This window comes from Bufo gargarizans, chromosome 3, assembly GCF_014858855.1.
Source record: "Bufo gargarizans isolate SCDJY-AF-19 chromosome 3, ASM1485885v1, whole genome shotgun sequence".
Classification (NCBI taxonomy): domain Eukaryota; kingdom Metazoa; phylum Chordata; class Amphibia; order Anura; family Bufonidae; genus Bufo; species Bufo gargarizans.
This window is the reverse complement of record NC_058082.1, coordinates 625,900,570-625,926,921: the sequence shown is the minus strand read 5'-3', so window position 1 is coordinate 625,926,921 and position 26,352 is coordinate 625,900,570. Positions and strand designations below refer to the sequence as shown.

General features: G+C 42.3%; 1 protein-coding gene across 1 annotated transcript in view; it reads right to left on the bottom strand.

Annotated features, from left to right (window-relative positions):
• Window positions 1-26,352, bottom strand: part of WWC3 (WWC family member 3) — a 203,524-nt gene that overhangs the window by 98,965 nt on the left and 78,207 nt on the right. The window contains exon 2 of the mRNA XM_044284567.1: window positions 1,168-1,277. Coding sequence (XP_044140502.1) covers window positions 1,168-1,277 — 110 coding nt within the window. The remainder of the gene's footprint in view (window positions 1-1,167; window positions 1,278-26,352) is intronic.

Below are 26,352 nucleotides of genomic sequence, written 5' to 3'. Positions count from 1 at the left end.
TGAAATCTGAAAATTCCTAAACAGTTTTGCCTTTATACTCCTAGCTGTGTGACAGTCCACTGTATCCTGAAACAATAGCCAGATTATCATACTTTCTGGATTAATGGATGCTACACATCAGTAGATTTATTACTTTTCTTTAAATTCCTGCACTAAAAATTCAACATTTTTTGCTAGTCTATTGGATAAGTCCTCATGAATAGCTATGGGAGAGCATGGTGACGTCATCACGCTGAGAGCGCAGGTCCTTCAGCATCAAACGAGGCGCGACTGCCTCTGTGTGGGCAAGTGGATGAAGTATTTAAACATTTTTTATTTTAACCCCTAAAGGGCCATTTTCCACTAGTGTACCCGTTTTTACCAGTCGTTAGACGGGTGCAGTCCTGTCTAACGGCCGTTAAAAACAGTCACATTAATTTCAATAGGGGCTACCAGGCCATGAAAAAGGCCAAAAATAGGACATCTCCTATTATTGACGGCCGCTATTCACTGGCCATTAAAAAATGGTCATATGAATAGCCCCATTGACATCAATTGGTTCTAACAATGGCACACAACCATTTTTCACGTTCGTGAGAATGTAGTCTTATGTAAGCTGAGGTTGCCGATTTACCTGCTATCGGCAAATGATCTAGCGCATTTAGGGACATCTTGGCAGATGGCAGGGAAGAGAAGGAACAAGCCTGTTGAAATCCAACTGAATTCCATCTAATGTAGATAAACTGCTACCAGGAATATCTGGGAATAGCTTATGCTCCTCTCCATAAGGCCTCATTCACACGACCGTTGTTTGGGTCCGCATCCCAGCTACATTTTTGCAGCTTGGATGTGGACCTATTCACTTCAATGTTCTGTAGCCCCGCAAAATAAAATAGAACATGTCCTAATCTTGTCTGTTTTGTGGACAAGAATAGGCATTTATATTATGAGCGGCCCATTCCCCAAATTGCGGAATGCACATGGGCGGCATCCGTGTTTTGCTGATCCGCAATTTGTGGGCCGCACAGCGCATTCGAGTGCATGTAGCCAAACGTGGAGTTGGCATAAGATGCTTGAGGCAGCAGAAAGCGGTTTGTGCGTGACATTATACAGTATAAAAAGCTAAATGTTGTATAAAAGCAGCAAAGGGAGAATAAGCAGGCTAGTGTAACAGGACAAGAAACTTACGGTTTATGTGGTCCATATAATAAACACCAATCTGCTGATCATAAACCATTTCCCATCCTAAAGGCAGTTCATTCCCAACACAGTCTGCAAATGTTAAAGGCTTTGTTATCCTGGTAAAAAAAAAAAAGAGAGATTTGTTAGACCCATAAAGTGAGGAATTGTGCCTGAAAATAACATGAAATAAGTGTAATTTACCATATACAGGGAAGATTTTTTTTTTTTTACTTTACTTCTTCATCTTAGTTGATTGATGAGATTTCCTTGTGTAACACCCCTGAGTGGTGTTGCCACTCCTACACCTTGCTACTGTCCTTAATGGTCTAACATAAAGTCATCTATGCATTATGTTCCAGGTCCTCTCCACAATGTGCATCTATAATAATATTTACGTGTAATATGCCTTGTTCACCAGCAGGTGGCAGCAAACACGGCAGAGCTGTAGGTAGAATGGAGCTTTCCATTCCATTCTAAACCCCCTCTGGAGAGGAGTGGGGGAGTTCCACTTCCTGCAGGAAGGGTGGGGACCAGTTAGAGTAGTCTAACTTATCCCCTGATCGGGGAAGGTGTGCAGGGCACGTCTCTGCTGGAAGTGCCCAAGCCAGCCAGACCACCCTCAGCTCTGCTGGCCATGGAGGCCAAAGCGTAAAGCCTCAGGAGCCAGGACAGTTCCCTGGCCTAATCTAGAGACAGACCATACAAAGAGAAGGGCAGCATACAAGAAGAAGCAAAGTCATACAGCCAGCCTGTCAGTACAGCAGAGTCAGAGAAACAGATGTAGCAGAGTCAAGTTTGCATGGCAGTTTTAATGCTTAAGTGTCACAGAAAGACCACTAAAACTTAACTTTTAATATCAAAATTATATAAAATCACTTGGTACCACCTCCTACCAATAGATGTTATATAAGTGATTAAGAAAGAAAAGAAAATATCCCTACCCCTTTCCCTGTTTCTATTTAAACCCTGCCTAAAAACGGAATGGCCGCCCGATGTCTGGAACCTCCTGGTCACCCTAGTCAGTCCCTGACACAGAAATAGATCCCATCACTAAGAGAACATCATATACTAGTCCAAAAGGCAGGTCAGGGTGTCAATTATATCTACTTGCACAACACCTTACTATTTACAAAAACAAAAAAACAAAAAAAAATACACATATATTTTGGTTGGTCCCACTACGTCCTAAAGTTGAATAATCAACATATGTTTTGGTTGGTCCCACTACGTCCCAACACGGAGGCACCAGTTCATCAGGGAACAAAAAGGATGGAATTATTTCCATATCAATCATCTAAATAAGGTGTATAGATATTGTCACAACAAGATGGTAATCTAATACTGTGCATTAATAAAGTCACATAAGAATGACAATATAATGGTGTATAGGATGACCATTAGACCTTTGGTCAAAATGCCACTCAAGTTGTTTTATATTATATAAATCAACCCTCCATAGATATCAAGTATTCAAAGAGTTAATACACAAGGTTAGCTAACGATACATCTATACATTAGACCACCCAGGCCTGGTACTTGCGTTACTGGGTAAAATCTGTAAGTTATGATGGTATGCCTCAGGGGGATCAGGTGGCCACCGCTGAAGCAGCTTTGTGGATAGACACGCCATTGGTCTCTGGCGTGGAGCGGCATACTCTGGTGACGCGTCCTTTTTAAACAAGATCAGAGGGCCAATATCACGAGATCTCGGTCGAGAGCCGCTGTACATCATCACGCCACGTCAAAACGCACAGCGCTGCGTTCCACCGAAGTGAAAGAATATCAATAACTTTATTTATTCTTGACAAAAATGATATAAAAGCCCTCCAGATTGACTTTTGAGGGGATATATTAATAATTTACCATACATAGAGTTACCATAAAAAGGCGGGAAAGCTTAATAAGAAAAAGAAAATAAATAAAAGGGGGAGAGAAAAGTATTTTATTTTATTAAAATATATCTTTTGTACAAATATATATTTTGTAGGATGTGGTATATATATATATATATATATATATATATATATATAACCACATGTGAAAATTCAGGGAGAAATAACGAACAGTGTCCCAGAGAAGAGGTATCTATCACGAAGATATGTGTATTCTTTCAATAAAAAGATATATTTTCCTCTTCTTAAATGATAATACAGTCATATGCCCAGTTTAAATAAAGCAAGTGAAATCTATGTTTTCATTTAGACCCATAGGTGAGACCGTGTTAAAGGGGTTCAGCAGTTTGTTTAAACTGAGGATCTATCCTCTAGATAGATCATTAGCAGATTATGGGCGGGGGTCCGACACCCAGGACCCCCGCCGATCAGCTGTTTAAGAAGGCAGCGTCGCAGCCTTCTCACTGTTTACCACAGGTCCAGTGACATCACGACTAGTATCAACTTGCCTGGGCGCGGCTAAGCTCTGTTCACTTTAATGGAGCTTAGCCGCGCCCAGGCAAGTTGATACTAGTCGTGACATCACTGGGCCAGCGGTAAACAGTGAGAAGGCCACGGCGCTGCTGGAGCGCCGCTGCCTTCTCAAAAAGCTGATCGGCGGGGGTCCCGGGTATCGTACCCCCGCCGATCAGATGTTGATGATCTATGCAGAGGATAGATCATCAGTTTAAACAAACTGCAGAACCCCTTTAAGTCTGTATATCCATTGGGATTCTTATTGTTTTAATATCTGACCCATATCTCTTCCTCTGGTGGACAGTCTGACTACTTTAATCGAGAATGAAATACCAGTAAAAATACTGATGTGATTGGATGTGTCTGACAATCGGTTTGTCACGTTTATTCCTAATGTCACCTCGTGCATGTTTTAAATTCCCTCCAAAATGCGTGTTTTAAATTCCCTACAAGTTTTACCCACATATAGGATTCCACAGTGACATTGCACTAAATAAATGACACCTATGGTGTTACAATTTGCAAAGCTTTGGGCTTTGTATACTTTTGTACCCATACTGTCTCTAAAGGTATCACCATTCCCAATAAAAGGGCAGGCTTTACATCGTCCAACATTTAAAGGTACCATTTGTCCGGTTTTGCAGCCAGGTTTCTTTTGGGGGAATAATAATGGCTATGTACAAGGGTGTCCCCAATATTTCTACCCCTACGAAAAGTAATAGAGGGGGTATCCGCTAAATAGTCTTTTAGGTCAGGATCTGTTTTGAGGAGGGACCAGTACCGATTCAAGATATCCCTAACCTGATTGTGTTGGGAATCAAAGGTTCCAATTATATGTATCAAACTATCCTCTTTTATCTCGAGGCTGATAGGATTACTCGAACGTGCATAATTCCAGGCTACCTCTAGACAATAATCCGGGTAGCCCCTCTGTTTAAACCTGCAGAACAGTTTTTGTGCTTTATGTTCAACCTCCTCCACTGTACAGCAATAACACCTAAGAACTGGCCCTTTGGAATACCTCTCCTCAATGATTTCAGATGGAAACTTTCCCACCTTAAAAGACTATTAGTTGCAGTTTGTTTGTGGTAAAGCGTAGTTTTTAATTGCTGATGTTCTCCCTTGCTAATTCTTATATCAAGAAATTATATATTTATTTTAGATGTAAGATGCAAACCAATATGGTTTACATTGAGGTTGACCATAAATTGTTCAAATACAGTTACAGTTCCTCTCCAAAATAGTAAAATATTGTCTATAAAATGCACCCACAATGGGATAAACTGGGTCCATGGTGACATCTCTTCTGTGAAAACAACTGTATCCTCCCACCAGCCCAGGAGCAAATTTGCATAGGTGGGCGCACATAGGCTCCCCATTGCAGTGCCCCTGAGCTGGTGGTAGAATTTACAGTCAAAAAGAAAATAATTATGTGTCAGCAAGTAGTCGAGAAGACGCAACACCTCAGCTCATTGCTCCTGGAGTCAAGATAGTACTTTACTGCAGCCAAACCTTTAGTATGAGGCATAGATGAATAAAGAGCTTCAACATCTATTGATGCAAAAAAAAAGTATTTGCCTCAATTTTTGGATGCTAATAGTCTTAAGGTGGGAAAGTTTCCATCTGAAATCATTGAGGAGAGGTATTCTGAAGGGCCAGTTCTTGAGAGTTAGGCATAATTGCTGTACAGTGGAGGAGGTTGAACATGAAGCACAAAAACTGTTCTACAGGTTTAAACTGAGGGGCTACCCGGATTATTGTCTAGAGCAAGGATGCTCAACATGCGGCCAGCTGTTGTAAAACTACAAATCATGCTCTGCTGTAGGCTGATAGCTGTAGGTTGTCCAAGCATGATGGGAGTTGTAGTTTTGCAACAGCTGGAGGGACGCAGGTTGAGCATTCCTGAGAAGCCTGGAATTATGCACTTGAGAGTAATCGGGTGGTCCTTTTTCAACCATGAGATAAAAAAAGAAGATAGTTTGATACGTATAATTGGGACCTTTGATTCCCAACACAATCAGGTTAGAGATATCTTGAATCTGTACTGGTCCCTCCTCAAAACAGATCCTGACCTGAAAGACTATTTAGCGGATACCCCCTCTATAACTTTTCGTAGGAGTAGAAATATTGGGGACACCCTTGTACATAGCCATTACGATCCCCCCAAAAAAGAAACCTGGCTCCAAAACCGGACAAATGGTACCTTTAAATGTGGGCAATGTAAAGCCTACCCTTTTATCAGGAATGGTGATACCTTTAGAGACAGTATGGGTACAAAGCCCTAAGTTTTGTAAATTGTAACACCATAGGTGTCGTTTATTTAGTGCAATGCCACTGTGGAATCCTATATGTGGATAAAACATGTAGGGAATTTAAAACACGCATTTTGGAACACCGAGGTGATATTAGGACTAAACGTGACAAACCGATTGTCAGACACATCGAATCACATCAGTGTTTTTACTGGTATTTCATTCTCTATGATTGAAGTAGTCAGACTGTCCACCAGAGGAGGAGATATGGGTCAGATATTTTAAAAAAAGAATCCCTAAGGATATACAGACTTAACAAGGTCTCACCTATGGGTCTAAATAAAATATAGATTTCACTTGCTTCATTTAAACTGGGCCATATATTTATTATCAGTTACATATCCTATATAACATCTATTGGTAGGAGGTGGTACCAAGTGATTTTATATCATTTTGATATTAAAAATTACGTTTTAGTGGTGTTCTTTCTGTGATACTCATCTTTCTTTACTCCACTATGTCTGTCATTTAACTATCTGACGGTTGACTGTTCAGAACTGTAATTCAGTTTTAATGCTTAAGCCTACTGGGACCAAGACAAAGTTTGTAAACCGCTTTGGAGAACGTTTACTAAAGTAAAGCTCCTATTCAACTACATACAAGGCCTAAACTCAATTTTTCTTGCAAATTCCTCAATTATTCCCCCCATTTATCCAGCCGTATCCAGGTAGGAGCACCGTGACACACATAAAAGGTCGCACTATACCACTCGGCATTCCTATACCTGGGCCGCATTACATAGAGGGCCCTAGGGGGAGGCGCCCGTTGCACTTGCAGCTCAGGACTCCACCAGGTAACAGACCAGGGGCTATATGGGGAATGTTCTGATTGTTCAATTGAATTATACATAGGATTTATGTACACGCATTTGACTTAGGGAACAAAATCATTACCTCACCAATCACATTTGGCTAAAAAAGGTCTTCACATTTAGAGCCGCATTCCTATCCTATCCAACCCTGGGTTACCTTTCGTGACAACATAGCATTCTCATACCTTTAAACAGCGAGAACAAAGCTTAAAGGGAAGCCATCATCCCTCCTGACGTGTCTCCTCTACTACCTGCATGCATTCTTCATGTAATATCAATTCTGAATCATCTTTTCATATAACTCTATGTTGTGCCATTCAACTATTATTCCTTCTAGAAGTTTAGAAATGAATTGTCAGCAGTCTTCAATAAAGATCCATCTGGACACTACTAGTTGGGGGTGTGTCCCTGCACAGTCTTACACTATCCAATCTGTAATGCTAGTGTCAGCCTCAGAAGGGACACACCTCCAACTGGTAACTGCCAGATGGAACTTTCAGGCAAACTGTTGACAACTTATTCATAAACTTCTAGTAGGAATATTAAAGTAATGGTACAACATAAGGGTCATGAGAATAGTGGTCCAAAATTGTTATTACATCAGGAGTACAAGTAATTGCTTAAACATGTCAGATCTAAGGTACTCTATACATAAGTCCTTAATATTGTGTGTGACTGCAGCCAATGACTGGCTTCAGAGAAGATGTGTCCCCAAGTGATATGTCCCCACTGAAGCCAGTCATTGGCTGCAGTGGGGCAGGTGACCCAGCCAGAAGAAAACAAGCTGGGAACCAGAAGGTGGAGGAAAGGAGAGCCGGTGTGCAGGATTGGAAGCAGCGAGGAGCAGGCTTCAGCTAAGAGTCAATTATTTCCAGAAAACCCTTTTAATGCCACTAGCAATAAGAAAGCTGCTTCACATTACTGGGCTGCACTAGAGAAGCTGCCAAAATGACGCTCCCTTCTCAGCCATCACTCAATTCTCGACAGCTGTTGGTTCTTCCTTCCTCTGTACGCACAAAATACAGTTAATATTGAGAGCTCTTTTCAGGCTATTCTTTCTGCTTTCTGGTCCAAACACAGGAGGAAAGAGATGAACTGGATCTCTCAGTGCTCACAGTTTTATGTGTGGAGTGCATGGGTGGGAAGAGCAGGAGATCTGGGAGATGTGGCTTCAGCCAATAGCTGCAGAGCAAGAAGTGACGCCAGATGTGAGGAAGTCCCTAAACTCTTTTGGTGAACTCATATGTTATAAAAGCATTGTCAGATAGGTGCAGGTCTCACCTTCTATCTCCAGAATGGGGCCCAGACTTGGTAATCTCTGGCAGTCCCATAGCGGTGGCAGTGCTGGAGCGGTGGCCGTGCTTGAGCGGTGTATTCTCCATTCATTGTTATGGGAGTTCCAAAATTAGCCAAGTGAGAACCCTTAGAAGTCCAATGGTGGTGAATGGAGAGCGCAGAGGAGAAGCTCTCCGTTCACCGCTATGGGACTGCCAGGAATAGCCAAGGTATTTTCAGAACTCCCACAGCAGAGAACAGAAGGTGGCCCCGTTCTGGAGATAGGAGAGGGTCTCAGAGGTGGGGCCCGGGCCTATCTGACATTAATGGCATATCCTAGCATTATGTCGTGAATGTCCCAGATGGGCCAACCCTGTAACGTGAAAGACCCTGTAATTTACACCACAGAATGTTAAAGTTGAGAGACCAGAGTGAAAGAATTGACAGCCCTCGTACAGGACTCTTGTAGCTCTATTTTAATCATTATGAACATTTTCCTAAAATTTCACTTTTAACTGACTCTATCAATTACAAATCAATAAAGTCATTTTTTAAACCGAACACTCCGAAAATGCAAACATATTTGGGGTCATTTATAAAACTGGTGTAAAGTAGAACTGGCCACTTAGATGCCCATAACCACCAATCAGATGCCACCTTTCATTTTTGACAGCTCCTTTGGAAAATGAAAGGTAGAATCTGATAGGTTGGTGGACTCTTGGCGTTCTACTGTACACCAGCTTGATAAATAACCCCAATTATGTATACTATCACATCTTTTCACTTTGCAGTATATATGTGATGTTTTTATGGCTGTTTTTAGATGTGCTTTTATAAAAAAAATATAGTCAAGCATTTTAGTTCTCTATTTATACATAATTTCATATAACCAAGAAAGATAACAGAATAAAAGGATGACATAATGCCTATAAACAAGGACTGGTAAAGTATAGAACACAAGTCCTAAAATAAGTTCTACTCTGCAGAATGCTCCATTCCACAGCCGGGTTATGTTTAGAATCACACTGCCAGTAATGCGCTCGGCGGCCACATGCTACTTCCTCGGATGATTGCTATTTTTACATCTTTCGTTTTATTATGAGATTAAAGCGCTCGATTTATTGTTCGGACCCAACCACATGAATAGATCTGGCTGTGATTTGCCAAAGCAGGGCAATTAACAGCTGTGAGCAAAATGTAGGCCGGGGCCATGTTTCAGTTTTACATCTGTCACTCACGGCTATGTCTGTGCTCACATGTATTTTCCCAGGCCTTTAAAAATACAACTTGTGGAGAACTGACCCCTGTCCCAAACTTCTGACGGAGCTGAGAATCCTGGCACACAATGGAAACAGAAACAAAGCGAAATCCTCCACCCCAAGCAATGACACGAACAACCATATTGCGTTTGACACTGTATCCGTGCTGTTGCTGTTTTTTTCACATAAACATATAACTAATATGAATTAGGCAATATCAATATAATATTCATGAAAATAACGTAAAGAATACTAGACACTTAAAACTGGGGAAGATTTGGCTTTTCTGGGTCCCACGCAAAGTTATGTTTGGGGCCCCCCCATCAGCCGCTAAGCTGTGCCCCCATAGCTTGTTAAACTGTACCATCAGCTTACCAGTGTAACCTGGGCACGTCTGCTACTGTTCTACGGATGGGAAGGGCTCCCACTCCTCACTAGGTCCCACTGCTGCCAAACCAGCTGTACAGGCAGTATGTCTACCCCTGCTTTAGCGATTTGTTTTTTTGTTTTTCTCCAGCAAACTGCATTTGGACAGCAGGGGGCCTCCCAATCTCTAGGGCCCGAAGCATTTGCTTGATTTGCACTGTGGCAAAATCTGTCCCTGCACTTAACGCTCTCAAAGGGTATGTTCACACGGCAGATTTTGCAAAGGCAAAACTGCCTTGGTTATCCGCACCAGCTCATGGTTTAGCCCCATTAAAAGGGTTTTCCACAACTTTTATACTGATGACCTATCTTCTGGATAGGTCATCAGTAAATGATCGGTGGGGGTTTTACACCTGGGAACCCCACTGATCAGTTTTGAGAAGCTCGCAGCTTGATATCGCGCTCAGCCCCCTTTACCTCTATGGGGCTGAGCTGCGCCTAGGCCAGGTAACAGATGAATGTGTCGTCACAGGCTTAGGAAAAGCTGTGAGAAGTCCGCGGCACTCAAAACAGCTGATCAGCGGAGATCCCAGGTGTCAAACCTCCACCGATCAGACACCGATGAGCTATCCAGAAGATAGGTCATCAGTATAAAAGTCTCGGAGAACCCCTTTAAATGTGGCTAAACCACAAATGGACACTTGCCATGACTTCCAGTGGTGTCTGTCCAGAAACCGCCCAAGGACAAGTCCTTTCTTGGCACCTTCACAGCATTAAACCAACAGTCATGTGAATAGCAGCACAGCTTCCCACTGAAAACAATGGAAGGCGGACACCCTTCAGCTGCCGCCATTATTCTGGTGCAGAATCAGAGCCAAATTTTTGCAGCAAAATCCGCTGTGCGAACATACCCAAAGAAAAAAAAGTTGTACAAATGATCTTCTGATACGTCATGGACGAATGTGAGAATGAAGTCTGTGACCTAGAACCGACACTGATTTCCAGAAGGAAAGGAAAGGGTAGTATAATAAGATTTAATCCCGTTGGCACTGCCTTAAGATTTCTGTTACTGGAAATCTGACACAACACTAATTAAATTACTATTGAGCTAAATAGCAGCGTGTTTAGAACGCTGTGTCAGATTTCCAGCAATAGAAATCTATGAGCACTGCCAAGGGGTGTAATTGGTGTGTGCTGCCGGCAGTTGTAGAGAATGCGGGCGACACATGCAGATTTACAGAACATTAAAGTTGAGAGACCAGAGTGAATGACAATTGACAGCCCTCGTACAGGACTCTTGTAGCTCTATTTTAATCATTATGAAAATTTTCCTAAAATTTCACTTTTAACTGACTCAAACAATTACAAATCAATAAACTCATTTTTTTAAATCATGGATCCATTAAACCGAACACTCCAAAAATGCAAACATATTTGGGGTAATTTATAAAACTGGTGTAAAGTACAACTGGCCACTTAGATGCCCATAACCACCAATCAGATGCCACCTTTCATTTTTGACAGCTCCTTTGGAAAATGAAAGGTAGAATCTGATAGGTTGGTGGACTCTGATTGGTTGCTATGGGCAACTAAGCCAGTTCTACTGTACACCAGCTTGATAAATAACCCCAATTATGTATACTATCACATCTTTTCACTTTGCAGTATATATGCAGATTTACAGAACAATGTGAAGAGCAGCAAATGACAGCCCGTACTGATGTATAACAGGGCAAACATTCAGAAATCCATGGGAACACTTATTTTGTGTTTAGAGATGAGCGAATTGATTTGTAAGATTCGATTTGTCTCAAGCAGTATTCTGGATCTGCGACGGGGGATCCCCGAGGCTGCGGACGCCCAATCTTGCACCATTAGCGGCGTAAGCACAGAAGCCCTGTTTTCTCCCAAGAAAGGTAGCGAGGCACAAACAGCCTCTACTCTTGTGCCACTACTCGGAGCAGTGCCGCAGGTACAAGATTGTCAGGGCCGGCGGAGATGTCCAGCCGTGTCAACCAGCGGGCAGAGGAGAGCGTCCTCAGCTTTGGGGACACCACGTCGCAGGTGCAGAACCTTGCTTGATGAGAAGAATTGATGCTTACAAATTGTTACACATCTGATAAGGGAAATGTGGTCTCTTATCAACTTTAAGTAGCCTGAAAAAATCTGTGTAGTGTAAAACAGAACATAATAGACAAGACAGAGGAGGAGGTGGAAGCTGCCATCTCTGCCTAGACGTCTCAGCAAATGAAGGGAGGCAGCAAGATTAGACACAGAGCAGTAACTTCACACCAGGAACTCAGCAGACACGAAATAACATTGTGCTGCCAATCCCTTTAATAGGTGCCAAATTCTGCTGCAAAATTATCAGTCTAAAGTAAGATAGTGTCTAAGATGTCTTTTACGGGGGCTGGCCGCTTTCTGATAATTATAGTGCACTAGATATACAGTGGATATAAAAAGTCTACACACCCCTGGTAAAATGTCAGGTTTCTGTGCTGTAAAAAAAACTAGACAAAGGCTCCATTCACACGTCCGCAAATGGGTCCGCATCCATTCCGCAATTTTTTGGAACGGGTGCGGACCCATTCATTCTCTATGGGGACAGAATGTGCAATTTGCGGGGCCGCAACACACCACGGACGTGTGAATGGAGCCAAAGATAAATAATTTCTGAACTTTTTCCACCTTTTTAATGTGACCTATAAACTGTGCCACTCAATTGAAAAACAAACTGAAATCTTTTAGGTGGAGGGAAGAAAAAAATAAATAAATAATAATAATAATGTGGTTGCATAAGTGTGCACACCATCTTATAACTGGGGATGCAGCTGTGTTCAGAATTAAGCAATCACATTCAAAATCCTGTTACATAGGAGTCAGCATACACCTGCCATCATGTAAAGTGCCTCTGATTAACCCCAAATAAAGTTCAGCTGATCTAGTTGGTCTTTCCTAAATTGTCTTAGACATGTCATATATATGCAGACCCAATGAGAGCACCGGTTCATGTGTATGATTAGGTCATCCATGTGAAGAACATCCTACTAGAAATATCTTTTGATCTATGTGTATAACATAAAATATGCAATGAAACTGAAAAACACTACTGTGTATTGGGCAATTAGGTTGAGTATTATGCAACAATGCCATGTATGTGTAAAAGGCAGCATGAATATTTCATTAAGGATAATGAGGTTGTTCCATCTGAACAGGTAGAACCAGACTTTCTCCTCTCCGCTGATTCTATGAATTATTCACAAAGGTATGTGGCTATGTCAGCCATGTCCTTTCATGAAACCAGAAGGTATCATTCCATAAACACTCCACCACATAACTACTATGGATTCTTTTGCTCTACTGAACTTTTCATAGTTTCCCTTAAATCCTAAAGGCAAAATGACACATGGCTAAACAAGGTCAGCAAAGGCATAATGATGCATATAATTACATTACAGTCCGACATAGTTTTGGGTGAAAAGTAAAGGAATGTGCACATTACTTCTGTAAATTATTTGCAGACTTCCTTCTGCAGATATGACCAATTCTGAAAGTAAAACAATCTTCAGCAAGAAACAGAACGTACAGTAACAATACATTGCCCACATTCCACAAAGATCTCGATATTGGAGTTTAACCCCTTCAGGACCTTGCAATTTTCCATTTTCAGATTTTTTACCCCATGCCTTCCCAGAGCCATAACTTTTTTAATTTTCCGTTCACATAGCTAAATAAGGACTTGTTTTTTGTAGGATAAGTTGTACTTTCTAATGGCACCATTTACTATTGCATACAATGTAGTGGGAAGCTGGAAAAAATCCCAAATGGGGTGGAATTGGAAAAAAATTAACATTCCACCATAGTTTTATGGGTTTTGTTTTTACAGCGTTCCCTAGCCGGTACAAATGACCTGTGCCCTTCATTCTCTGGGTTAGTACGATGACAACAATACCATAGTTTCTTTTTTTCTTTTCATCACCATATTCTGACCCCCACAAGTTTTTTACAGTTATGTCTACTAAGCTGTATGAGGCCTTATTTTGATGGTACGATCCGTAGTTTTTATTGATACCATTTTTGAGTGTCCATGACTTTTTGATCACGTTTTATTTAATTTTTAGGAGGTGAAGTGAGAAATGGAGAATCGGGCACTTAGATTTTTTTTTTACATTACTCCATTCATTGTATTGGAATAATTTTTTTATATTTTAATAGTACGGGATGCCCAGGGTGTTTATTTTTTAATGTTTATTTATTCTAGGGGAGTGATTTGGATTTTTATATATTTTTTTATATTTTATTATTACATTTTTTTTACTTTTTTCAAGTCACTATAACATGTACTAGTAACATAGTAACATAGTACATAAGGCCGAAAAAAGACATTTGTCCATCCAGTCATCCTGCAAGTTGATCCAGAGGAAGGCAAAAAAAAAAACTGTGAGGTAGAAGCCAATTTTCCTCACTTTAGGGGAATAAAAATTCCTTCCCGACTCCAATCAGGCAATCAGAATAACTCCCTCGATCAACGACCCCTCTCTAGTAGCTATATCCTGTAATATTATTACACTCCAGAAATACATCCAGGCCCCTCTTGAATTCCGTTATTGTACTCACCATCACCACCTCCTCAGGCAGAGAGTTCCATAGTCTCACTGCTCTAATTAGAATGCCACTTGTATTCTGTAATACATTTTTATCCATTACAGAATACAGGATTAAAGGGGTTATCCAACCCCTATAATGCCCTCTCTAATTCCCGGGCCCCTCATACAGGTTGTACTTACCTTGTTCCCAACACCTGTGCGGCCTCTGATGCCCGCACAGCAGCCACTGCATCTTCCCGTTGCACAGATCAAAACATCCGGCAACGTGGGGGAATCCCCCATGAAGACATCAAATCATTGAAATTAGGTGTAAAGTATAAGGTATGCTTTATTAGGTACATTTGTATCAAACCCAATGGCAGACTATTAGGTGCTGGATTGCAGGAATTTAACTATAAATTTCTCTAGTCCTGTAATTAGTCATTGCTCTTGTTTTCAATTTCTTGCATAATTTCCACAGGCCATAGAATGAAAGACGGAGAAGATTTCCAACATCTACTGTACACTGCATGTACATGCTGGCTGAGTAACTCATAAACCCAGCCATTTATACGCTGGAGTTCACATGAGGCCACCCATTGAACCCGGACAGGATCCCACACCTTAGTAAATCAGCTTATGGAATGAAAACCAGCACGGGGTTGTCACTTTACACATTTTTTTCCGGTTTGAAGGTATAAAATCAATGTCGATATTTATGAGGTGCAACAGCCGTTGCTTTTAATGCAATTACCATTGGGCAAATAAAGTCTAGACATGAGTTCCTGAATTCCTTCCCTATATTTTATATTATTTATATTTTATATTATTTTTTCAAGAAAACCTGCCTTTTTAACATAAATATTAAGGGAAAACTCCTTCGTTGCAGTCAAATCTGTATATTGTATTCACAGGATTTATGTCAAGTTATTAAGAAATGCATGGCTGTATGCTAGTTTATTACCAGCACTTTTGAGCTATGCCATTGATAGAATTTATACATTTTGTATGGTCTTGCTATTTTTACATTTAAGGGCTTGTCTACTTTGGGCAATGCTGTTTTCTAAGGGAAATCCCCACATGATAAGCTGATTTGTTGGGAATTTCTGCAGTCATCAGCAAGTATTCAGTTCCCCTACAGTGCCTCCACAGGTGAAACAGAGCATTACACAGCATCCATATGAATTGATGGGCTGTCTGTGTAATGCATGGACCCACCAGGTCTTCCAGAGTGAGCGACACTCTTTGGAGTCCCTATCAGTTCCAACAAAATGATGAGTGTCCTGACCCGAGGACCCCAGTTGCTCTGAGTTTTCAAACAGGCTATTTCAACATAGATTTTTTAGACATTACCATAACAGAACTATCTATTCCTAGGGGTTATCTAATTAGGACAAGCACTGTCCATATTACAGAACCTTTATAGCATTTAGATGGCATGGGGAGCTTCATGATGTAGTATTACAAATGTCTCTCCCTCTCCCCAAAATCCACTCTAATCGAATCGCCAAATTTTGACCACTTTGACTCACCTAAAGTTCACCCAAATCAAACTGCTAAAAATTATAATTCCAATAGAACGTGAATTTTTACAAAACTCTGGTCACATTTGATTTATTAACAATCAACTTGCCCATCTCTAAATACAAATATCTGGCTGGCCTCAGCTTCCTCTGGCAAAATCATCTTTTGAAATCCAACAGGCCCAACAAATCAGCTGTTTGTCGAATGTTTGAGAAGAAATCCATATTGTCACTACAATCATTAGTCTGGTCCCTAATTGTCACGGAAGGTGTACAGGAAACAAGACAGTGCAAAATGAATATATGACTCACTGGATCCAAAACTAAGGAACAAAAGGGAGACCCCTGCATAAGACCTGGCATTCACCCTGACTGCTCAGCCTATGCAAAAATCTCAATGGTAGATGATCGCATATCCTCGTACCTCGACTGTATAACACCTGAACACCCTATAATAGTGAGGGGACACGACCACCGGCTCCCTACACTAGACACGGAGGGAGTCAGGGTCACCTGGGATCCAGCAAACAGAAAATCACAAATAAATGTACAGCACTTATCTTGTAGAAGACAGGAAAATAGGATCAGCATGCACACACACTCCAGGAAGTTGTATAAGCCACACACTAATGCATTATGGGGAGGAATTTAAAGGGATGCAATCAGTCCAACTACATGACAGCTGAGAGAGGCTAAGGAGATGAGGAACTGAAAACCAGAACAAAGAAAACTCAAGGAGGAGGTTCTGAAAGGCTTCTGTCAGAGCTTCTCAGCTGTCTGGTTGTGACAGTACCCCTCCCTCTACGAGTGGACTCCGGACACTCAGAGCCCACCTTCTCAGGATGGGACCTATGGAAAGCCCTGATGAGACGAGTGGCCTTAATGTCCGTCACTGGGACCCACATTCTCTCCTCAGGACCATAACCCTCCCAATGAATGAGGTACTGGAGAGAACCGCGGACAAGACGAGAATCCACAATCCTAGAGACCTAAATTCAAGATTACCATCAACCATAATCGGAGGAGGAGTCAAAGGCGAGGGTACAATGGGTTGAACATAAGGTTTCAATAAGGACTTATGAAAAACATTATGGATCTTCCAAGTCTGAGGAAGATCAAGACGGTAGGCAACAGGATTGATGACAGACAGGATTTTGTAAGGCCCAATAAACCTAGGACCCAACTTCCAGGAGGGAACCTTCAATTTGATATTCTTGGTAGACAACCACACCAGATCACCAACATTCAGGTCCGGACCAGGCATACGTCTCTTATCTGCCACACGCTTATATCTCTCACTCATGCTCTTTAGATTATCCTGAATCTTTTGCCAAATAGATGACAAAGACGAGGAGAATCTGTCCTCATCAGGTAAACCAGAAGACCCCTCTCCCGATAAAGTCCCAAACTGCGGATGAAACCCATATGCACCAAAAAATGGTGACTTATCAGAGGACTCCTGACGACGGTTATTTAAAGCAAACTCAGCAAGGGACAAAAAAGAACACCAATCCTCCTGATTCTCCGCCACAAAACAGCGCAGATATGTCTCCAGATTCTGATTGACGAGCTCTGTCTGGCCATTCGACTGCGGGTGGAAAGCAGATAAGAATGACAACCGAACCCCCAAGCGAGAACAGAAAGCCTTCCAGAATCTGGAAACAAACTGCGTGCCCCTATCAGAGACTATGTCTGAAGGAATACCATGCAATTTGACAATGTGATCAATAAATGCCTGTGCCAGCGTCTTAGGCATTGGGCAAACCAGGAAAAGGGATGAAATGCACCATTTTGCTAAAACGGTCCACCACCACCAGAATCACAGTCTTCCCCGAGGAACGAGGCAGGTCCGTTATGAAGTCCATGGACAGATGTGTCCAAGGACGGGAAGGAATGGGTAAGGGAAGGAGAGGACCTGATGGCCGTGAATGAGGGACTTTGGTACGAGCGCAAGTCTCGCAGGCTGCCACAAAACCCTCAACCGACTTACGAAGCGCAGGCCACCAGAATCTCAGAGCGATGAGATCCACTGTGGCTCTTGCCCCCGGGTGCCCAGCAAGGACCGTATCGTGGTGTTCCTTAAAAATCTTGTGTCTTAAAGCAAGAGGCACAAACAACCTCCCAGGAGGACAAAGATCAGGAGCCTCTGACTGGGCTGCCTGCACCCCTGCCTCCAATTCAGGAAAAAGAGCAGAGACCACCACACCTTCAGCCAAAATGGGACCCGGGTCTTCAAAATTCCCACCTCCCGGAAAACAACGTGACAGGGCATCTGCCTTCACATTCTTAACCCCAGGGCGGAACGTGACAACAAAATTAAACCTTGAAAAGAACAAAGATCATCTGGCCTGTCTCGGGTTCAGACGCTTGGCTGACTCCAAGTAGGCCAGATTTTTATGGTCAGTAAACACGGTAATAGGGTGTCTGGCTCCCTCTAGCCAATGGCGCCATTCCTCAAAAGCCAACTTGATGGCCAACAATTCCCTATCTCCCACATCGTAATTTCTCTCTACGGAGGAGAGTTTCTTCGAGAAAAAGGCACACTGTCGCCATTTGGCAGGAGAGGAACCCTGAGACAAGACCGCACCCACACCCACCTCAGAAGCATCAACCTCAACTATGAAGGGTACAGAAATATCAGGTTGTACCAAGATGGGAGCGGAAGCAAAACTCTCCTTGATATTAGAAAAGGCCTTACGCGCCTCTACCGACCAGGAAGAAAAATCTACCCCCTTTCTGGTCATATCAGTGAGTGGTTTAACAATAGAGGAATAATTCAAAATAAACTTCCTGTAATAATTGGCAAAGCCCAAAAAATGCATCAGTGCCTTCTGATTCTCAGGAAACTTCCACTCAAGCACAGCGCGGACCTTCTTGGGGTCCATGCAAAAACCAGAAGCGGAGAGAAGAAACCCCAGAAATTAAATTTCTGGAACCGCAAACACACATTTTTCCAGTTTCGCGTATAATTTATTCTCCCGCAGGATGAGCAAGACCTGACATAAGTGTTCCTTATGAGTTTTGAAATCAGGAGAAAAAATCAAAATGTCATCCAAATACACTAATACAAATTTCTCCATCAAATGATAAAAAATGCTGTTCACGAAATGCTGAAAAACAGCTGGGGCATTCATCAAACCAAAAGGCATAACCAAATTCTCAAAATAACCCTCAGGGGTATTGAAGGCCGTCTTCCATTCGTCTCCTTCTCTGACCCAGACCAGGTTGTATGCCCCTCTTAGATCTAATTTGCAAAAGACTTTAGCCCCAACAATCTGGTTAAACAGGTCCGGGATCAGAGGAAGCGGATAAGGGTCACGAATAGTGATATTGTTCAGCTCCCTGAAATCCAGACAAGGTCTTAAAGAACCATCTTTTTTCTTAACAAAGAAAAAACCAGCGGCAACAGGTGACTTCGAGGGTCGTATGTGTCCTTTTCTCAGACTCTCCGAGATATAAGTACGCATAGCGACCCTTTCAGGTTGGGAAAGATTGTATAAACGAGATTTACGCAGCTTGGCGCCTGGGATGAGATTAATAGGGCAATCGTACTCCCTGTGCAGGGGCAAATCCTGAACTCCACTCTCAGAGAAGACATCCGAAAATTCAGAGAGAAAAGGTGGTACAGTCTTAGTATAAACCTCAGAAACAGATGTCGTGAGGCAATTCTCTCTGCAAAAGTCACTCCAACCATTTATTTGCCTCGCTTGCCAATCAATGGTGGGGTTATGTTTAGTGAGCCAGGGTAGCCCCAACACAAGAGGAGTAGGTAATCCGCTAAGGACGAAACATGACACATCCTCAACATGAGCATCACTCACAATTAAACGAATATTGTGAACTATGCCCTTTAATGATTTCTGAGAAAGTGGAGCGGAATCAATAGCAAAAACAGGAATATCCTTTCCCAAAGTGCACACCTGGAAACCATGAGTTATCGCAAAATGATTATCAATGAGATTGACAGCTGCTCCACTATCTACAAAAATCTCAGAAAAAAAATTTCTTGCTCTCTAGGCAGGACAAAACGGGAACTACAAGCAAACGGAAAACCTTCAATTTCCGCCTCAACCCTGCCAATAGTAACAGATGGAACATTTTTAAAAGATTTTTTCCTTTTTGTTTCTTTATTACTCCCAGAAAACTGCCTGAATCTCCTAGAGGGACAAACATTTGCCAAATGATTTATACCTCCACAACAAAAACAAACCTTCCCATGTGGGCTGAATCTTCTATTGTCAGAGGCAATCAACCCCAGCTGCATGGGCTCCTGCTCAGAAGGGGCTGACAGCGACTGAGACCCCTGCGCACAGAATGAGACCGCTGCACTGTCCTGGGACTAAGTATGACAGGAAGGAGAGATCTCTCCTCTCTCTCTAAGACGCCTGTCAATACGAACGGCCTGAGACATAGCAGAGTCCAAAGAGATAGGCCTCTCATGAAAGGCAAATGCATCTTTCAATCCCTCTGAAAGACCATGGCAAAATTGACTTCGGAGTGCAGCATAATTCCAACCAGTATCAGCTGCCCATCTCCGAAATTCTGAGCAGTATATCTCTGCGGATTGTTTACCCTGGTATAACAGACGTAGTCTAGACTCAGCCAAAGCAACATGAGCCGGATCATCATATATCTGACCCAGGGCTAAAAAGAATTAATCCACTGAACGGCAGCAAAATCCACCGGCAGCAAAAAGGCCCACGACTGAGCGTTACCCCTGAGCAGCGATATAATGATCCCCACCCTCCGTTCCTGATCACCAGAGGAATGGGGAAGAAGGCGAAAATGGAGTTTGCAAGCCTCTCTGAAACGCACAAAATTCTCACTACCCCCGGAGAACGTATCCGGGAGCGAGATCTTAGGCTCAGAACAAACTCCATGAACGCAAGCTGAACCGGTCACTAGAAACTGAGAAAAAGTCTTACGGAGATCAGCTACCTCCAATGAAAGACCCTGGAAGCGTTCAGTCAAAAGTGAAACCGGATCCATGCTTGAGACGGTTTTGGCGGCTTATAATGTCACGGAAGGTGTACAGGAAACAAGACAGTGCAAAATGAATATATGACTCACTGGATCCAAAACTAAGGAACAAAAGGGAGACCCCTGCATAAGACCTGGTACTCACCCTGACTGCTCAGCCTATGCGAAAATCTCAATGGTAGATGATCGCATATCCTCGTACCTCGACTGTATAACACCTGAACACCCTATAATACTGAGGGGACACGACCACCGGCTCCCTACACTAGACACGGAGGGAGTCAGGGTCACCTGGGATCCAGCAAACAGAAAATCACAAATAACAGCACTTATCTTGTAGAAGACAGGAAAATAGGATCAGCATGCACACACACTCCAGGAAGTTGTATAAGCCGCACACTAATGCATTATGGGGAGGAATTTAAAGGGATGCAATCAGTCCAACTACATGACAGCTGAGAGAGGCTAAGGAGATAAGGAACTGAAAACCAGAACAAAGAAAACTCAAGGAGGAGGTTCTGAAAGGCTTCTGTCAGAGCTTCTCAGCTGTCTGGTTGTGACACTAATATGCAGATTGTACAATACTTTGGAAAAAATTTCCAGACAGGTTTAGCAAAAATGTTAAGTCTAGCCTTTTAAAATGGTTGGTCACCTTCTGGCTATTGTTGACCAATGTCGACTGTAAGAAGGTACAAGGAATCATCGTAGATTATAGGTATGTGTCACCGAGGTTCCTGGCCTCGGAGGAGTGACACCTTGCCATCTAGTATGGCTGTAAATAGCTGATCCGGGATGGCTCTTACTGGGAGTAGTCAAAGTGCTGGGTGGGTGACTACTCCCCATAGTCCAGGCCGGGTTTTGACAGGCCTATACAAAACAGCCAGCAGTGTCAGGTGGGTGGATTACTCCTCTCTGACACTGGAGCTGTGTAAAACTCTGCTGAGATCTGATGCCTGTGTGTGGGCTGAAATCTGAAGACAGTGTGTCTGGCGAGCAGGTTGCCTAAAGCCTGCAGGTAGATTTTCTGAGGCTGAGCATTCAGCTGGGTGTGGATTAAACACCCAGGATCAAAGGTGAATGTTTTTTCTATATGAACTGTTTTGGGTGTGAACTAACACCAATACTGAAAATGGACTGTAATACTGTGAACCTGCAACTAGTGTGAATAAACACTGCAGTTTTTGAGTTACAAACGTGTCTTTGCCTCTATACTGCACCCGCTTGTCCTGTCTACCAGAGCGAATCCCCACACCATGTAAGATAAAACTATATGGCACTTACTAATTTAGTCAATTGATATTCTGTTCCGTTTGCCATATTTTATAAGCTATGTCCTATTGCTGGGCGTATCTTCTGTGCGGTCCACATAGAGGTCCTGTCCATAAAATGGCTGCTGATGGAGGGTCATGTGACCCAAAAAATGTGATCTTGATTATTCGTGCATGTTTCCTGAGATTTAGAATTTGTGAAACATACAGCGTCAGCACATAGCAATGTGATAGAGCGACAGCAACGAGTGGGTTATGTTAAACCTTTACTACGCTGCTCTAAAAATTAACTCAGCTTAGTGAAAACAAATCCAAAGGAGGTGGCAAAACTGTGTTCCAAGTATCTGTAATTTCAAAATCTCTTCAGTTTTCTCATTTTTATATATTTTTTGGAGTAAAAGGTTAACGAGAGGTATGTGGTTTTTTTAAGGTGAGACAACTATATTTACCCTTCATTAGATATTGCATAGCAAGTGTGACCATGCAGACAGCTGTACACAATGATAAACCTCCACCTGAAAACCTAGAAAATAATGATAAACTTCACTAGTGTTTGTCTCGTGTTTTTTTTTTTTTTTTTAACTCTTACAGAAAAGACAATGTTGCCAAGATAGAAACTTACCCTGATCCACAGATAATTGTGGATCCAACCACTGAGCACCACACCGATCACAAGAATGGATCCCATGCCCCTGTATGCATGGAAAGGTGGGCCATTTTCTGTGGGACTGCTGGAGATAGATCCCATAGCGAATAAATGGAGAGGCAGCAGACATGCACAACTTACTGCTCCATTCATATGGGGATTCACGTGGAGACCCCCAGTCAGAATCCCACTGATCAGATATGTATCCTCTATTCTGTGGGCAGTTTCTATTGTGGCACAACTTTAATTGATCCACTTGACTTGGGGACAAATTTGATACATGGGTTGCTTGAACGAGGGGGAAAATTGCTAATCGCTGGACTTCTTGGAAAGGAGACCACCAGGTTGTAACTCAATTGAGCCATTGTGAGGGTAATCCATAGCTGACCGGTGATCAGCTCTCATTAACATTTTTGTACATGACTAGCACTAGTCTGGAGAATCAGGTAGCTCTCCGTCTACTCCGTAAAGAGGACCTTTCACCACTCCTGACCTGTCTTTTTTTAATAGCTCCATGCATTCCCCATGTACTAACAATTCCGGTGCATCTATTCTTATGTCTGTATGTTGTGCCATTCCTTTATTATTTGCTCTAGAAGTTATGAATGAATTCCTATTAGCCCTCAATAAGGGTACAGAGGGGAGGTAACCAGTTAGGGGTGTGTCCCTGCTCAGTCTGAAAATGGCAGCACTGTTTGGATAGAGTGAGTCTGTGCAGGTACACGCCGCCAACTGGTTACCTCCCCTCTGTACCCTTACTGAAGGCTAATAGCAATTCATTCATAACCTCTAGTAGAAATAATAAAGGAATGGCACAACAGAGTCAGAAGAATAGATGTTCCAGAATTGTTATTACATGGGTAATGCATGGAGCTATTAAGACAGGAATATGAGGAGTGGTGAAAGGTCCTCTTTAAAATAGGCCATAAGTGTCTGGTTCCACCTAAGGATTCAACCTATGGGTCCCCAACTCTCATTCCCAAGCCAATACGAGGTAGACCAGCTGACAATCTAATGTATATAGGGTGTCCTGGCTTTCCTTAAATGCCAGATGGCATGGGAAAGAAGGACCAGGCTAATGGATTTCAACATGCCCGATTCTTTTGTTCTCAGAGTTAATAAGCTGTCACCAGAAATGTCAAGCAGTGGGTTACTTACTTCTCCCCAGCATGCTTGGCCAAGCCATGTAAAGTTTATATCTAGCAATACGTCAGGTGCAACAGGAGGCCTCTGGATAAAAACAAAAGAACTTCATGCTTGTGGATGCCCAGTGTTGTTATATCAATTACTAGAGTGCTGGTGGTATGTATTTAATCTTGGTTCCTGCTATCAGCCATGGATTATGAATTCCAAACGTTGCCTCTTAGGGTTTACCCCACTTTTTTGTGAAGCCACATTTATTATAAACATGTCATTTTTGAGCGAGTTGGAAAAGAAACGACAGCACTGATTGTATAATGACTGTGCAGGGACACACCCCCTAATTGGTAACACCCATCTGGAACTTCTAGCAAGAATAAAAAAGGAAAGGTACATCATAGAGTTATAAGAATAGATTCTCCAGAATTGTTAGTACAAGGGGAGTTCAAAGTACTGGAGTTACTAACACAGATATGTCAGGAGAGGTGTATAGAAGAATGCCAGCAACGATGTCACTTCAAAATATATTCATTTATTTCATATTCTTGCAATATATATCAATTATTTGACGCGTTTCAGCAAACAGCCTTTCTCTGTGACTGAGAAAGGCTGTTTGCCGAAAAGCGTCAAATTGATATATATTGCAAGAATATGAAATACATGAATATATTTTGAAGTGACATCGTTGCTGGGATTCTTCTATACAATTGTTGTGGAGCACGCTCCTTCCTGGCGCAACGTGGGAGGTGAATCGAGTGCCGGCTGGACTTGATTTGGATGTCAGGAGAGGCGACAAGTTCTCTTTGATGTTAGAAGATATAGTCAGATGTTACAATGCAGTGAAAAGGGCTTAAACAATCCATGGTGGGCCATGTCCCTGAATAGTTGAGCAAATTCAGGCAGAAATGCTACAACTGGGAGGAAAACAAATGCCTAGAAAAAACACATATAAAGATCACAATTGCTGTCCCCATAGAAGCAGTTCTAAGAACCAAAGAGGGGAGAAGAACACACAGCCTTTTCCCAGGATAGTGACGTCACCGTACATCGGCCACATGGCCTAGGTGCAGCTCAGTCCTATTCAAGGGAATGGGCCTGAGCTGCAATACCAAGCCCAGCTGCTATGCAATGTACGGCTCAGTGCTTGGTAAGGTGTGAGCTTCAAACAGATAATCAGCATGTGCGTCAGGAATCAGACCCTCACCGGTCAGGTATTGATGACCTATCCTGAGGATAGGCCTTCAGTATAAAAATTATTAACAACCCCTTTAAATGTCTTATGCAGTCAAACCTCGAATGAGACAACAGCCCAAATTGAGAGAAAATTGTCTTTTAGTTAGAATGTCCTCTAAAAAGGAAACCAAAATACACAGAAGATAGAGGAATAGTAAATTAGTCCCAGAAAATTCTGATGTTAGAGGAATTGGCCTATATCAAAGAAGAAGTCTATGGGGGAGATTTCACAGTTGTTATAGTCCTGTATTATAGGGTGCACTACTGACACTTCAATATGGTACCATATAGATAGCCTCATCAGGCGGTATAATAGCCTACAATGGGTCATATCTAAACTGTCTTTAACTTGTGCTCCTTGCAGATTTTGGGTGACTGTAGATGTTGCACCATATGGTAGTGGATTCTTTTGCTTCTTTTTAGAATGTAACGGACCATAATAATCAGATACAAAGAACATTTCATTGTGTACTTTAAACAATGTAGAAAAGCAGCATTTTCCAAATTTTACACAGTCGGATGGAATGTTTCCTCTGCTTTCCGAGCTATAAAAACAAGACAATGTCTATACTGATTAAATCATGATCTTGACAAGGCTGTTATGACTCGATCAAGGCCATCATGTATTTCCATGCACTCAAAATGCTTGACCCGGTTTAGACAGAATCGTTGCTACCTCTTTCGATTCTCGGGATAGTTTATAATGCGTGGGGGGATATAATTCCCAGAAGTAAGTTTGAAAGAATTAAGCTTGGCATTTCATCCAATGCAAAACATCTGCAGATATCTCTTCCAACATAAAATCACACTAAAACTTCTTACTCCTGGGAAAAGTTTTTAAGTAGATACTGATATTTTTATTCTATATTCCCCACATCTTTTTTTGAGCACTGGCCACAGTATACTGTACTTTCCAAGGGTATGTCTATAGGGGGGCAGAAGCAGAAGTCGCAGCAGGCCCTAGTGCCTGATCAGGCCCAAAGGCTCCACTGCCATATAAGAGAACACCAGTATCTTACATGGCATATGCCACATAAGAGGACACTAGTGTTTTAATCGGCATATGGTACTGTAGGTGAAAGACGCTGTTAGATATATTGCATTGGGGCCCTTAAACTTTAAAGAGGACCGGTCAGCAGCATCAACCCCACTACACCAGGCATACCCACTCATGCTGTTGCTCTTGCTGAACAAACAATACCTGTACGATGAAAATCCATTGTGGCGTACCAGAGATATCGTAGTTGTGCACTGGAGAGGGGGGCTAGCCATTTGGTGCACCTGCGTTTGCTATACCCTCCCCCCCTTTGACTGACAGGGCCAGACATCATCATTGTCCTCTTGCCTGGTACTGTAATCCCGCATATGTGCCATAGATTCCATA